At 28.1% G+C, this 17,041-nt stretch overlaps 1 protein-coding gene across 6 annotated transcripts in view; it reads left to right on the top strand.

Annotated features, from left to right (window-relative positions):
- Positions 1-17,041, top strand: part of TfAP-2 (transcription factor AP-2) — a 203,144-nt gene that overhangs the window by 133,728 nt on the left and 52,375 nt on the right. For all 6 annotated transcript variants that reach the window (XM_089178414.1, XM_089178415.1, XM_089178416.1 and 3 more), the window contains one exon: positions 15,619-15,996. In XM_089178414.1, coding sequence (XP_089034540.1) covers positions 15,619-15,996 — 378 coding nt within the window. The remainder of the gene's footprint in view (positions 1-15,618; positions 15,997-17,041) is intronic.

Raw genomic sequence — 17,041 nt, 5'->3', positions numbered from 1 at the left:
TAGAGTTTCTAATTAGCATAACACGATCTAATTGATCCTGATTCCTTCGTTCATGCTGAAAACTAATCATGGTTATATATAGTGTGTCTAACTATACTTGATTGTAACTTCGTCATTTGAAAATTAAAGATTTAACCAATTAATTGTGGCGCCCTTGTTTGATACCACGCACCGTTTTGTGTCGCCAGAATCAAACCATGACGAATATAGTCGTCAATCACAAAGTAAGTTGAGCTGATAAAGATAGGTTTTATAAAATAATTATTATATATATATATATATATATATATATATATATATATATATATATTATTTTATAAAATTGATAATTTTGACAATGGTCACTACTTTATACGCATGACGAGTATACTCGTCAATACACAAGACCATGATGAGTAAATTCGTCAATCACAGTAAACTGAATTAAACAAATTAACATTAAAAGTACGAGGAATTAAAAGGAAATGTAAGTAAAAAAGGGGGTCAAGGGGGTGTATAGTGGGTGTGTAAAATAGGAAATAAAAAAATAAGAAAATAATCCAATAGAAATAAATATAGTCGTTCGTTTAAAAAAAAAAAAAATATTATCTCTCGTGTGTTAAAATTCTCTTCCTTTCTTTTGATTTCATCGATGTTGTAGTTGTGTCGTAGTACACGTCGTTCGAACCGATCGGTATCTTCTAATTGTACATTGTCGATGATTTGTATCGGTTGGTTGGACGATAATAACAATGATTTCTTCGATATAACCAAGCTTTATCGATGATGAATAAGCAATAGTTTTCTTTTGAGACTCTTAGAAATACCGCTCTTTTGCATCTTCGTTAAAATTAGCAACAAGATAAATCGAAAATTCAAAAGTTTTGTAAAATTCTTTATGCCATTTTAAAATCAAATTAAAGATTCTATATTCGTTATTAGATTTTGAAAATATTTAATCACATAATAAAAATAAATCAACATTTTTTTCGATTAGATGATTTTTTTTTTAATTTTTTGACTCTTAACTCATTGGAGACTACTTGCATACCGTGTGTGCAATCATAGTTAACTATTATCAGTTATTTTGAGTAAAGTATTTAAAAATATTAAGAAAATAAAATTTTTATTGTATAAATAGTATTTTTCAAGTATAGAAAAACAACAAACAAAATTTGCCATTGTAAAACTAATATATAATAAAATAAATAAATAATATAATAATTATAGTAAATATAATATAATAAAACAAAATAAATATAATAAAATATAAAATTGTAAAATTAATATATAATAAAATATGATCAAGCCATATATTAAAAAAAAAGAAATGGTTCCTAAAAACCGTGTTCGAAAAAAGTTATGGTCCTAAATGGGTTTAAAGAATAGTACAATAAAGAGAGAAAGAAAGAAAGAAAGATGAATTGTTTGCTTACGCGAAGGTGGAAGCACAACTGATTACAGTTATTAAACACATCTACTTTACATAATGTTCACCAAGACACATAACATTTACCACTCTTTCTCGTATGCACGTATTTAAGAAATTTATCCCTTTTTTCTTGAATGATGGGAAAGAGGGGAAGGGGAGGTAAGGATGAGAAGAATCTCGTTACGGTTCCAAGATCGTGAAAATATTTTCCGAATAATTATACTCTTATTTAGTTCGTCTTTTAATTAAACTTGATATAATATAGTATCTTGTTTCGTGACGATGATCAACGATGGCACACGATTTAATCATAAACTTGATTCATCGTTCATATTTTTACTCGTAAGATTTTCTTTATATATATATATGTATATATTATATGTTGAGTTTCATAAAAGTTCAATGAACTTTAGCGTGTAGTAGAAAATTATTATTCGAGGTAAGAGAGATCGATGTTCAAGTCAACGGAAGATGTTAATTTGCGGCCATTTATACGCGTAATAACGTTATGATGTTTTTATAAATATATATATACATATGTGGTGTATGTACGAGAAACTAAAGAAAACTTTTCAGATTATTGACTTATGCGATTTTGTCATACGGTTTGAACATAAAATAGAAAGAAAGAGAAAGAAAATCCATGATAAAGTGGATACATCGAAGCTCGCGTATTATTTCAACTTGTTCAATATATATATATATATATATATATATATGTAGCTATTTACCATTTCGATCGAATACACATTAGGAAGTTGTACAATACGACAACATTGCATTCGATACAGGAAAGCGTTCTAGCAACATAAAATGTGCTTTCAAATCTTCTTCTACATTTATTTTTACTTTTATATTCTACTACTACTATTACTAATTCATCTTCATCTTCATCTTCATTTTCATTTCACTTTACAAAATTAAATTCTACTATTCCTTGATACTAACGTTTCGTTTTGTTCATTATCCCATTTGAGACCATGACTTTTTTCTAACACGGTTACAAGGAGCTATTTCTTTTTTTTTATTAAATTGCCAATTTAACAATGGCAAATTTTGGTTTTTTATACTTCAAAGATACTATTTATATGAAAAAAAGTCCTATCTTTAATACTTTACTCAAAATAACTGATAATAGGTAACTATGATTGCACACACGGTGTTTGCAACTGGTCTCGAATGGTTTGATGAATAGCATTAATATAATAATTAAAATTAATTCACAATAAATACCCGAAAATAAATTATTAATAACATCGTATTTGTGAAAAGTGTGTTTATGAGAGATACGAAGTATTATTTTTTGAATAAAATCATCATTTTACCCCCAAACACATTTTCTCTTTTTGCTCTTCTCAAACAGTTTGTCAACTTAAAGCGTTGACGTACCGAGTTCGCACATCTTGTCATGTGTATAAAAATCTTTTCTCGATACTTTTTTTTTCTCTTTTTCACACAGAGACTCGTCAGTAATTCGCGACCTCCTGGAAACGTGGAAGTAACCATAGGGATTTTTATCTTTTTTTTTTTGTTTTTTTAAGTAAGTGTACGTATACTAACGTTTAGATACTCTCATAAATGCATATGTGTAATATGTTTATCATTACTCGTGTGTTCTACGTATATGTCTCTGTATTTATGTATGAATTCATGTGTATGTGTATGTGTGTGTGTATGGTGTGTGAGAATACATAAACGTGTGTGAGAGAGGAGTCTCACATCGTCGCATCTCTACGATCAACTTTAGTCCCGTTAGCTTGAACCCTCTGGACCGGACTCTCTTGCCTCCTACCTTCTGAACATATGTCTCTTTGTGTGATCCGCGTTCGCGCGAACATACAAGGATACACATACGCACACATACATATGAAAACGTGAGCGCGAACGCGTGCGAAGAGGAAAGAAAAACAGGCGTGCCTTCCTTCAAATTAACGGTGAATATCATAGTTGTCGAATTTTGTTAAGTTAAAGTAGTCTCACATCAGTATAGTCAGATAAGAATCTAATATAAATCTTTTCACAAAGTATTCACTCGCCCTCCTCCAATAACAATTTGTCGAACAAAGTTATCTCGTTAATTTATGTTGTAAAAGATTTTTCAAACGATTTGTTTTAAATGAATTTCAATTAAATGATTGAATTTTTAAAATTTGTTATTTTGATAAATATTTTTATGTGATTTATTATTAAGGTTTTGAGTAATGATTATAATTCATTAATTTATAAAATAAAAGGCACTCTATTAACGTTAGAAGTTAACAAAATAATATATAAATGGGCAAATGTTTGAAAAGTAGAGCATTGTAAACAAAAAACAAATTAATTATATTATTTCGCTTTATAAAAAAATGTAAATCCCTATATATAAATATTATATATACTAATTTATATATGTATATAAATTATTATTAATTTATATTAAATTATATATATAGTGTATATTATTAATAGTATAAAACTACATATATATATTTAATATATATTATATATAAATAGTATATTAAAATAAAATATATATAATATATTACTATATATATAGTATACTATAGTATAGTACAAATTAATATACCACTCGTATATTAAGATTAGAACATTCTTCTCTCGTTTCAATTAACACATAACCTTAATAAACAAAATCAATGAAATTCCCGCCAAAAAAACTCCCAATCGAATCAATCTACCGATCGATCGATCAATCAAGAAAAAAATTACTCAATCTAGAATGAAATTTCTTTTTGATACCAAAACCGATTAGAATCATATCCTATTTTAAATATAACAAAGAAATTAGTTGTTTAGTCTTTCATACACCGAATCAATGCTTCGATCTATAGATCGATCGATCGATTGATCAATCTTGGAAAGCAATCGTTTGACGGTTAATCAATGTCCTCATTCGAACGTTGCCGATCCGTTAAGTAAGGTAAAGGTAACATAAGGAAAGGTGCGGTAACCCGAAGAAGAGGAGTAAAAGATAAGGGCGTCATGCGTTGGTTACCGTTGGGTGGCGCTGGATAGTCCGCTTGGAATGCCGTTTAGCGACTTCCCTCCTTACCCACCCCTTCCCTAACCCTTCCCATTCTCATGCCCATTCCCATTCCCATTCCACCTTCCTCCCCTTCTCCAACTATACGTTCATCCAGAATCCTCTTTCTTTCTCTCTCTCTATATTAAACCTTCCTTTTCTTATTCTTATCTATCTATCTCTTTCTATTTCTTTGTTTCTTCTCCCTCTCCTCCCAACCTCCACCCCATCAACTTATCTCACTCTCTTTCTCATATTATATACTTATAACACACTTTAACAAAAATACTACATACATTGTGGTACATACATTTGTATTATATACATGTGTAGTATATTGCAACCATATACACTTATGAAAACATATACATACTTCTATATTATTTATAATAGTTATAAGTACCTATAATAGTATATATATACTATATAGTAGTATAGTGTTATATATACTATTGTTATTGTATATATAATATTGTACTACTATATAGCATACTATAATATTATATAAATAGTATTATATATACTATACTACTATATTATAATATATAAACTATTATAATAGTATACTACTATACTATAATATATTATATACAACATATTATTATATATAATATATTAATTATTATAATATAATATATTAATTATTATAATATAATATATATTACTCTCTTATATATAATAATTATAAGTACCTATAATGGTATAATATATATATATATATTACTTTTATAAGTATTATATAAGTTATATAATACTAATATTATAAATAATTTAAGTAATATAATAATTTAATTATATAATACTTATAAAATAATATACTTATAACACACTTTAAAAAAGATACTACATGCATACGTATATGCATGAATTATACTACATTCATATGTATATGTGTGTATATAGTATATATAGAGAAACACGACTATAATCTTTTTTCTTTCTCATCTCCCTTTTATTCTTATGTGTATATTTCGTTTTTTTTTCATACCAGGATGATTACGGGTGCGTATCGTAGCCACCGATATTATTCGGGGGCCCCTTTCTTCTTCTTCTTCTTCTCCTCTCATCTCCTCCACAAACTTTCTACCCTAATCTCAACGATGCAACAACCCATTTCCATTTCGCATTCTTTGCATCCCCCTTTCACCACCGCTTCCGTGGATCTTTTTTTTCTTTTTCTTTTTTATGTTATCGAATTAACTCACAATCATCCAGTCGTCAGGGTCTCGTTTATGGGAAATTTTTTACATTAATATATACATATATATATACATTTATATATATATATATATATATATATATATATATTTTTTTTTTTTTTTTTTTTTTTTTTTTTTTGAATATTATTGAATTGTCCGGAAAGTTCGTGCCGATTTTTAGTAGGTTGCATCTAAAGCTTTTTTGCTGAAAAACCTGAGAAGTTCTGAAAGGAAGCAATTTTTAATTTACCCATAAAGATGAAGAAAGGTCTGTGGAACAGAATGGCACTTATATATAATTTAATAAATATGTACCAACAAAAAAAAACTTAAATGCATTGCGTTTTTCAATCTTCCGTCAAAATTGGTACAAACTTTCCGGATAACTCAATAGAAATAGTACACTTATGGTTATTGGTCTTTTTTTTGTTTTGTTTTATTAGAAGATTGGTTTATACTATATATATAATATATATATTCCATAGATAATAGTAATTTGTTGATTCCATTTTTTAAAGAGAGAGAGAAAGAGAGAGAGAGAGAGAGGCCTAAACTAGAAGGACAATTAGCCCTCAGGGTTACTAGCCGCTGGACAAATTCAGGCGTTATTATATTCCACTTTCCCATTTCGCTGTTACTTGTCTGTCCTGTTTCCTTTCCGTTACTGATTTATATTCATTAGCTTTTTATACGTCAAAACGAAAGGTGCGATTAATCAGAGATACCTCGAAAGCTGGATCAATCCAAAATAGATACCAAGTATTAGTTTTCCATCGCAGTTCGTTTACCTTATGAATGATTCGATTGGGATCTCTGGCAGGGGCGTGGCGTAGCAATTCGACCTATCATCTTTAATTTTGAATTTAGCCACCAGTTAGCGTATTCAAGTGCTAGAGATCCCTCGTGGAGTAGCAATTCGACCTATCTACTCTAATTTTGAATTTAGCCACCAGATAGCGTATTCAAGTGCTAGAGATCTCAATACTTCACAAAAATTCCATACATATACATATACATATATATTTTTAGGAAATAAAACGTTTTATATTAATAAATAATCTTTAGTGTCATTTCATTTCATTTCATTTCATTTCATTTCATTTATTACTTGACATCCAACACACACACACACACACAAACACATAACTTACTATACTACGAAACAAAATTTTAAATATAGATACGATCGTTATTAGCATTTTCTTCATCGTTGGAGATTCCTTTACGTATAATATTTGAAGACACGAGTTGAATAGCATTGGTGAACATCATGCAAAAGCCACACATACTGGTTATGGTTCTTTCTTTCTTCTATGTGTGTGTGTTTGAATGTTCACGAGAACGTTTTGTTCGACAATTGTGGCTAGTTTGATATTTATATTCACATTGACATTAAATTAAACGCTTTTTATTCAATATTTATGAGATAAGAATTTCTTCAAATTCAATGATTCAGCTGATTTTGCAAAACTTTCATACCATCTTTATTTTTCTATTTATTTATTAACTTTTAAATCATGAAAAAAAGCATCGTGAGAGATCCTGCAAAACGTGTATCGTTTCATTGAAAAAAAAAAAAATGTAAAAATTAAAAATTTAAAACAATAACATTTTAAATCTATGATCGTTTCGTGAGTCTGCAAAAGCTGGTCCAGTTAGAAACAGAAATACATTACTATAATATAATCCTATTCAATACGAAATAATATCTTACGATGCGCATTAAATTAGCACAATAAATTTCAACGGATTTATATTGAGAAGATAAAACACAAAATTGAAAAATCGTGTGTCGAACCTCTTTGCAAATTGTTTTTCTAATGTTTTATACATTTATGTAAATTCTGTATTTTTCTATTTTTTAATACAAGAAAAATCTCTTATAAAAAAACACGCGTTAAAAGAAAAACTATTTAAAAAAATAATAATAATAAAAATTGCCACACCTACGTCGATTAGATAATTATATCTAACCAAGATAGAATTAAATTGCCAACAAAACGACAAAATCATATAACAAAATTAAAAAAAAAAAAACCCCTAAGTCCCCTCGTCAGTGTTACGTGGGAATTTGAAATAAACGGTAAAAAAAAATGAATAACGAGGACAACAACAACAACCAACAACAACCAATAACAACGTAAACTTCGTAGAAATTTATCTTACATGAATTTATTATACATCTTTAAAATGTCAATGTGTTAAAAAAACATTCTAACACGAACAAGTATACTAGGTCTAATCTTCTAACTAATAATTACACCAGTTTACAACACAACAGTAGCAAGCGTTTAGAAAATTTGCAACAGTGAAACACCACCATAAAGCAATATATCACGTACAGCGGTGAATTAGATATGAAAATTTCCATACGAGAGAAATAATCCCCATAGGCGTTTATTTGCCATATAGCCTGAAGGTTTTTTTCTTTTTTTTTTCTTTTTTTCTTAAGTTTATACTCAAACGTTACTTCTTTTTTTTTTTTTTATTTCTTCCGATCTTGTTCTCGATGTGTAACTTTACGCAGAAATTTATATTTTTTTGTTAATACTTTTAACGAGATACAATTTTATACGAATATTTTTTCACCCTTCCCTCCCTACGGTTTTCTATCTCATCGAATTTATTTTCACGTTGTATAAGCAATATGCAAGTGAAATCTTGTAAAATAAACTATCGATAATAAAAAAATAAAAATAATAAAAAATAAAAATAAAAATAAAAAAAAATAAAATTAAAAAAAATAAAATGGAAAAGATAATTAATATTTCGTAGGAAAAAAAATATCTATAACAAAAATATATTATAATATAAAATATATGTATACAAAATATATCATAATAATTACTTAATAAATTATATATATATAAATTTATATTATAATATAAAATGTATATTAAAAATATATTATAATATAAAATATTCATTAAAAAAGTATATTATAATATTTAATTAAATAAATTAAAGTTATATATTATAATATCCATTGTTCTTGGGTTTCCTTTTTAGTCGCCTCTTACGACAAGCAGGGATTACTGAGGGGGTATTCTTCTCCACCTCCCTCACAGGGATATAATATAAAATGTATATAAAAAGATATATCGCAATATTTAATTAAATAAATTAAATTTATATTATAATATAAAATGAATATAAATAATAAAAATATATTAAACTCTTACTATTTTCAACTTCCTATCTAAACATAAATCAAAAATATCTTTTTCTCCCGTAATTGTGATAAAATAACGAAGCAATGATGCACCACCATACGTGGGAGAAGAAAGGGGGAAAGAGGGGGGGAGACTACTTTGAGAAAGCATTCACGAAGGAAGAAGAATCTCTCGAAGATGCATAAGATGCATATCTATAGTATGCGTCACGAACTCGACGCTTGAAACAACACCAAAGTAAAAGGATCGTGCAAATAGGGAGCATTAAACGAATTTGTCCGCTCGTATGTCTTCTTCTTGTAAAAAAAAAAAAAATCTATCTCACGATCTTATTATACTCACATACTATTTTTTACATATAACAAATAATCTCTATCCCAATTTTCTTTTTTATATGTATAAAGTAATTTCTTATTACAAGTGTGTGATTACAGTGTGTAATATCAATTCATATGTAAAAACAAAATTCATACGAACTCTGTTCTTAAATTTAAAATTTTAATTTTATTAATATTAGAAAGTATTAATATATTGAATAAAAGTTTTGTTAAATACAAATAAGCGAAAGGATTATTTTGCAACTATATTTTTATTTTTTTATCTAACCTCTTTTCCACACACACACAAAATAATTTTCTAAAATAATTTTAATCCTATTATTATTATATTTATAATAATATAATTACTAATAATATATATATATATATATATATATATATATATATATATATATATATATATATATATATATACTATTATAAAATAATATAATAATATAATATTATATTATACTTTTTAAAAACTTTCTAAAATAATTATAATCCTATTATTATTATATTTATAATATATATAATATTATATATTATTATAAATATATTATATTATAATTATATAATATAATAATTCCGTTATTTAGTAAAAAATTAGGATACCTTTGACCCGATGATATAACAAATCCACTCTGTCTAAAAAAAAACAGATCCTAAAAATTAAAAAAGAAGCACACACACACAAATCATAAACTAATCTAAAAAACAAACATAAATATAATATCATTTGATAATAGTAAAAGCTCCTCCTTAATCCTACTAGTCATTCATCCCATCCCTCAATGATCTTCAATGAAAGAAGAAAGAAAATATCGAAGGGGTGAGGTCTAGCCACTCGTAATATACCTTTTCCCCCTCTCCTCTCTCTTTCTATCTTTCCCTGTTACTCGTTAGAAATCATCGGGAGAAATCGGCAAGGATCGTGTAAAAGCGCGCTAGTCGTAGCTCCTCATTCGCTAAGCTTTCGTTTGGGACGGCCGTTGGTTGGGTTACTCATGTTAGTGGTGGGGGAACCGGTGTGAGTATCCTGTGAGAGTACAGATAACCGTCCACGTGGTGTTCAGCATATAACCCTGGGGCAAATTTCGGTCCCTGACCAAAGTGGAGTAGTTAAGAAAGAAGGTAAGGAAGGTAGGTAGGCGCGTGCTGTGAAACTACGCGGGTTTTATGTTAGAGTTAGTGTTCCAAACTGTTGCTAAAGTCAAAGAGAAAGAAAAAGAGAATTGATGGGAAGGGTTGGGGGGAAAGAAGGGGAAAGAAAAGAAACGAGAGATCGTTGATACCGATGTGTCAGTGGTGTGTTGTCTTGTGTTGTGTTGTTGTTGTTACTGAAAGTAGTGGTGGATGCTCGTGGTGGTGGTAGTAGTGGTGATGGTGATGGTGATGGTGGTGGTGGTAGTGTAGTAGTAATGGCGATGATGGTGGTGGTGGAAATGGTGGTGGTAGTAGCACTCGGTAAGAGCACGCTGTAGCACCTCCCGTACGGTTTCGTCGTCGTTGTCATCGTCGTCGTCGTCGTCGGTTCATCAGTCGATCGGATGGTTGGTCGCGACACTTCGTACTATCGCAAACCGATCAGCTGTTTCTTTCAACGGTTATTTTTTTTTCTCTAAAACAAGAGAGAGAGAGAGAGAGAGAAAAGGATTAAAAGGATTAAAAAAAAAATATATATATAGATATACTAGTCTCATATTACCTGTTCGCAAAAACCTCAACCCTTTTTTACTATTGTTCCTTTTACTTTAAGAATTTTACAATCATACGATTCTATATATTATTTAAAAAAAAAATAAGAAAAAATGTTGTCTATACAGTATATAAATTGATTATAATTTTTAATCAACGTAATGATGATGAAACCGTCATCGTTGTCATACTCGTGTTTTTGTTATTTCAATTTTCCCGCGTTAATGCACCAACTACGAGCTGTGATCAATTGCACCGATTAAAATATTTAACGCGTTTATGAAATTTTCCCCCCTCCTAACCTTCTTCTCTTCCACCAAAAAAAAATCATGCGAGCAAGGTAGAAAAATAATAATAATATTATTATTATAAGCTAAATGCGGGTCAGTGGGTAAAAACAAAACAAAATTTCATTCGTCCGAGTGCCTTATCCGAAACCCCCGGCGGAATTCGTTCGCGAAAGGAAACAAGGGGCGAAAAGGGATGACGAAGGGTGTTGTGAAATCTTGTGTTGTGAAAAGAAGAAGAAGATCATCTGAAGAGATAGATAAAAAGGAAAGTGAAAAAGTGTGAAAGATAAAAGAAAGGAATTTAAAACAAAACAAAAAGATAATTTAAGTGCATCGATTGATCAATTTTTTTTCTAATCGTTCGTAAGAATTGATTTCGCGTTAAAAGAAGTTTGGATTGAGAGAGTTGGGGATACTTTAAAAATAAAAATAAGAAAAAGGACAAGCTGGAGATCCTAGGGATGTTTCCACCGCGCACGGAAGCGCCAACAGCTGACAAGCTGGCGCTCTGTTATGCGCCACACGTTGACATGACCACGGTCATCGAAGTTGAGGTGGGATATTTTCTTCAACCTCTAATACCACCTACCCGACCATCTACCATTAATATCTTTTTTTACCCTTTTTACCTTACAAGTTGTCTCCGATGTTTTACTAGTTCCTAAAATTCGAGAAAAATTTGAATGTAAAAATTAACAAATTTTCTATTAGGTTTAGAAATAAATGCAACACGTAAATTTATTTTAAATTTAAAAAAATAATTAATTTTCGTCTACCAAACGTAATGTGAAAGGATAATCATCGTGAGATGTTTTGATGTATACACGTGTCTATAAACAAATTTGTTCATGCTTTCTTTATTATCACATCAATCAAAATAAAAAACTAATATTAATTTTCCTATGAATCATAATGATACTTCAATTTAAATTTAATTGCCATTTATCACGTCCAAGACTAGCAACGTCTATTAAATTTCTAATTTTACGATAAAACATGGTAGTTTAAAACACAGTTGTGTGGTATCGTTCAATTTGAGAATAAAAAGCAAGAAAAGAAAAGTTCGGTCCAAGCTTTCATTTAAATATGGATTGGTTTTTTTTTAATTCTTTGTATTATTTTGTAAGTACGTCACGTTGTTATTGTAATTTTTTTTATTGTTTTAAATATAAAACAACAGTAATAATAATAGTCCTTTTCATTTTCGATGATGTCGATATCTATGAACGGTACTCGTTAAAGAAATCGTTACACGTTAGTACCGCTATAAAACGTGTTTATTTAAAAGCTATTAAAATCCTTGAAAAATCATGTATATATACTCATAAAGATGTTTTCTAACTACCGGTTATTTTCAATATTTTTCATGAATTTTCTCTCTATACAATTCGTAAGAAAAAAAAATTAAGAGAAAGAAAGAGACCAAATAAACAAAATTATTTTTAAATTTAATTTGATAATTAAGATGAAGACACCAGTGGTTGACCAGTTAAGAGAAATTTTGATCTTAAATGGTGGTAATTTTTATTACATTTTTATTGAATAGTAGGTTCCAATACGTGAAGATATTCTTTCAACTTCGGACGTCATATAACAAAGGATATTTTTCGAAAAAAATTGTGTTACACGAAAATAATAAACATGGAAAGTCGATCATTGCAGTCAAGCAGTTGACCATTTGTGAAACTGGAGAAACCAATAATTGACAAGTTTTTTCGTTAGTAGTTGACCACTTATACTACAGCCAAAATCAATAAAAACAATCATTTTAATATCGTTTATTTAAGTCAATTAGAAGAAATAACAACTAAAAAGTCAACAGGTATAGTAATTTACTCAAAATACAAATACAAAAGTGAATAAATGAAGAAAACTCAATGAAAACAAACAAAATACAAAACACTAAACTGAATGAATTTTCATTCATTCACTTTTAAATATCTTTGGATTATCTTTTATTTTTTATAATTGGTATCAATGATTATGTGTGACATAATAAATGTGTCACTTGTTTGAAAAAAAAAAAAATAAGAACAGTATACATAATATTTTGTAGAAATAAAAGATTTAAACGACAGGACACTAAACGTAATCCCGTAACAAAATAAAAAAAAAGAAACTTTTACGAGATTGTTAAAAAAAAAGGATCTCAAAGGTTGTTCAATCTTTCGAAAGGGATAATTTTTCTCTTTTCATGTGTTGCTTTATGACCGTAAAAGAACCTGTTCGCGAGAAATTTTTTCTCCTACGGGAGCACCGGAGGACATCCTTCCACCACTTTTATCGAGCAACGAAATTTGCCATGTTTTATTTTTTTTATTCTTTTTATTTATGAAGTCAATGATCCTTTACGTTACAACTCTTCTCAGCAATCGTCCGGTTCTTAAAGATAAGAGAAAATATTCAACGCTTTTTGAGATATTTAAGTTATCTTTCACGTTTTTTAATTATCTTTTTATGAATCAAATTGAGAGAGATTTTTAAAAAGGTGTCAATCGATGCATTGCCTTTTACATTTTTACGAAATATCAAATAAGACATTTTTCAAATGAAATTTTGATTGAATTATACGAAAGTTTTGAAATAAACTAAATGATAAGAATCACGTGATGCTAAAAGATAACACATCTAGTTTTAATTAAATTCAATATCTTTTAATGACAATATAATACTGTCATTTATAAAATTCAAATTGGAAAATTAGTTAATAAAAATTCAACGTTTATCTAAACGAAGATTATTCACTTTCCTTTTTCTAAATAAAATTAATTGTAAAACAGAAAGTTTTTAATCAATGAAGACAAATTTTATTTTCTATTATTATAATAATAATAATTATTATTAATATCATCATCATGGTCGACGGTTTTATACAATTTAATTGGTGGAACGTCAAAAAGATATTTAAAAGTTAATAAAAAATTGTATTTTGTACAAATTACTATACATGTCAAGTTTCTAACAAAAATCTTTGAAAAATTGTTTGCAACATTGTTCGATAACGTTTTATACGATTTAATTAGTGAAACGTTAAACAGATATTTAAAATTGATTGACAAATTGTATTTTATACAAATTACTATACTTGTCAATCGATTTTGCCTAACAAAAATCATTGAAAAATTGTTTGTAACACCATTGGTAACGTTTTATACGATTTAGTTGGAGAAACGTCAAACAGATACGTCGGTATAGATAAAAGTTAGTCGAGGATTTAGCCCTTTTACATTGACTCTTGGGTTTATAAAGACGTTCTAGATGGTATCGCATTGAATAAAAAAGAAAAAGACACCTAATGGTTTGAATCGTTCGTTTGAATCGTTCTTAGCCGAAGCAAAAGCCTTTCCACCGATTTACAGATACGAGGACTCATGATATTATCTTAACAGTGAGTTAATACTCTTCTACGAGAACAGAGAAATCTGTTTTATTTCATCGCTATATTCAATGTTTTGTTTAAATAAAGTGTCGATTTATTCGACAAATCGAACATTTATTTAATCGTTCAATTATTTATTATTAAAAAAAGAGCCATTTTTTCAACAACAACAAAATTTCGTTTATATAATAAAATTAATGCAAGTAAACACCTTTACAATATTATATACTTAATTTATAGTCTCAAAATACAAAGTTTAAAAAAAAAACATTTTAAATTTTGAAAATTGAAAAATTTGTTTTCAATTAAATAAAAAAAATAAAAAACTAACTGGGCCCACTCTGGGACTGGCGTGGATAATCGCAGAATTAGTCAAAGTTTTTTTTTAGAAAAAAAAAATGAAAAATGGGGAACTTCCAGAAAATAACGGTTTTTCTCAAAAAATGCGAAAATTTCATGGATTCTATAATTTAAAAATTTTTTTGTATTTTTTTCTGAAAATTACATTTAAAAACACAAATTTAAAAAAAAAAACGTCTCAATAGTTTGAATTTTGAAGAAGTTATAGCCATTCCAAAAAAAGGAGCCATTTTTTCAAAAATTAATAATTTTTTTGGGTTTGATAAAAAAATTTTTACAAATTCTGAAAATTGTTTTTCATAGGGTAGAATAGGATAAAAAACTTTCAGCCAAATCGAAAGGGGTAATTATTAATTTATTATTTTAGGGGTAAATTATAAATTTATTATTTTAATATATAAATTATAAATATATTAATATATTAAAATATAAATATATTAATATATTAATATTTATTATTATAATTTATATTAATATATTAATTATAAATTTATTATTATAATTTATATTAATATATTAATTATAAATTTATTATTTTATAATAAATTGAACATTTTATTTGAAATTTAACAGCAATACTCGAAATATAAAAAAATAAAATGGTTTGACGTGTTGTACCCACAGAACCAACTGACCATTATAATTTAATAATAATGAACAAATGACCACACACATATTAGCAATAATAAGTACCATGTAACAATAATTCGACAACTACTCAAAATATAAAAAAAAATAAAAATGGTTTTTGACATGTTGTTTACAGGACCGATTGACTGGTCATGGTGGCATTTCTTCGCTTGGCGGCGGAAATTCGTCACCATACTCCGGTGCTCATCATCATGGTCATCGGGGGAATGGAAACGGTGGCGGTATGCCCCATCATGGTGGTGCATCTTTGCCAACGGCGTCAGACTTTCAACCCCCATACTTTCCACCGCCTTTCCCGTCGCATCATCACGCGCCCGCTAGCCCACAGCATCCGGGTCTTGGGCAACCTCAACACCTGGATTACCTCGTCGGTGATCCTTACACGCAGACATTGAACACGCTTCATCAGCATCACTATAATCACCTGAGTGCGGCCGTCACGGCGGGACAGAGGAGCGGTGATCTCAGAAGAGACACCGAAGGCATCCATGTGGTAAGAATTCGATACACTTTTCTTTATTTTCTTTTTATTGTTTTTTTTATTTATTATTTGCAAAAGAATATCGTTCTTTAAAAAGTAACTAGAATAACCCTAGATATATTACGTTATTTTATATTATCTGGATAATCGTTTAACAGTGAGTTTAAAGATCTTGATTAATAAAATTTTAATATTTGTTATAAAAATAAAAATAAATTAATATTAATTATTGATACATATATTTTCCATGTGGTAAAAATTCGATATACTTTTGTTTATATTTTTTTTATTTAATTATTTATTTTTTAGTCTTAGAAGAATATTATTTTTTTTAGTAAATAACTAGAATAACTCTAGATATATTACATTATTTTAAATTTTGTATAAATTGCAAATTTTTAACACAAACTCTTATTAATCTTGATTAATATAATTTTAAAATTTATTATAAAAATAAAATTAATTAATATTAATTATAGATAGATAAATATATTTATGAAAAAAATAATTATTTAATTCGAACAAAAATAGTTGAAGTTTTTTGTCCCAACGAGTTATTGTCAAATCAAAGTTATAATCCAATTAATAATAATAGTAATAATAATAATAACAATAATAATAATAGGTATCGAACTATGATTATACTACTCGTTTAAACGAAACTATCATATAATAAGTTTAACTTTCGCTATCTTCTAAAAACTAAAACTCACAATTATGTTTCTACTCGTACGCAATACTACACCATAACGTTTCACGACAAATGACAAGTCATTTAAAAGCGGTTTTACTGTAACATTCGAATTGTTCTTATATTATTTTCTATTAGAAATCAACGAGAGGAGATCACACGACGCATGATTTTCAATTACTATACACACACATCTATAAGTATATCCATTGATTATTATCAACGGAAATCTAACTGGTTCTTTAAATATTTCATTTCAATAGGAAGTAACAAATCACACACATACACATACGTGTACCTACATTCTACACAAAAAACATGCACGCATGTGTTGTTAATTTTTTATTTTATTCTTTTATCGTAGTA

Source organism: Polistes dominula, unplaced genomic scaffold (genome assembly GCF_049000335.1).
Source record: "Polistes dominula isolate Pdom_NZ unplaced genomic scaffold, Pdom_raw_medaka contig_77, whole genome shotgun sequence".
Taxonomy (NCBI): Eukaryota; Metazoa; Arthropoda; class Insecta; order Hymenoptera; family Vespidae; genus Polistes; species Polistes dominula.
The sequence above is the reverse complement of the archived record's forward strand: the minus strand, read 5'-3'. Positions and strand labels throughout refer to the sequence as shown.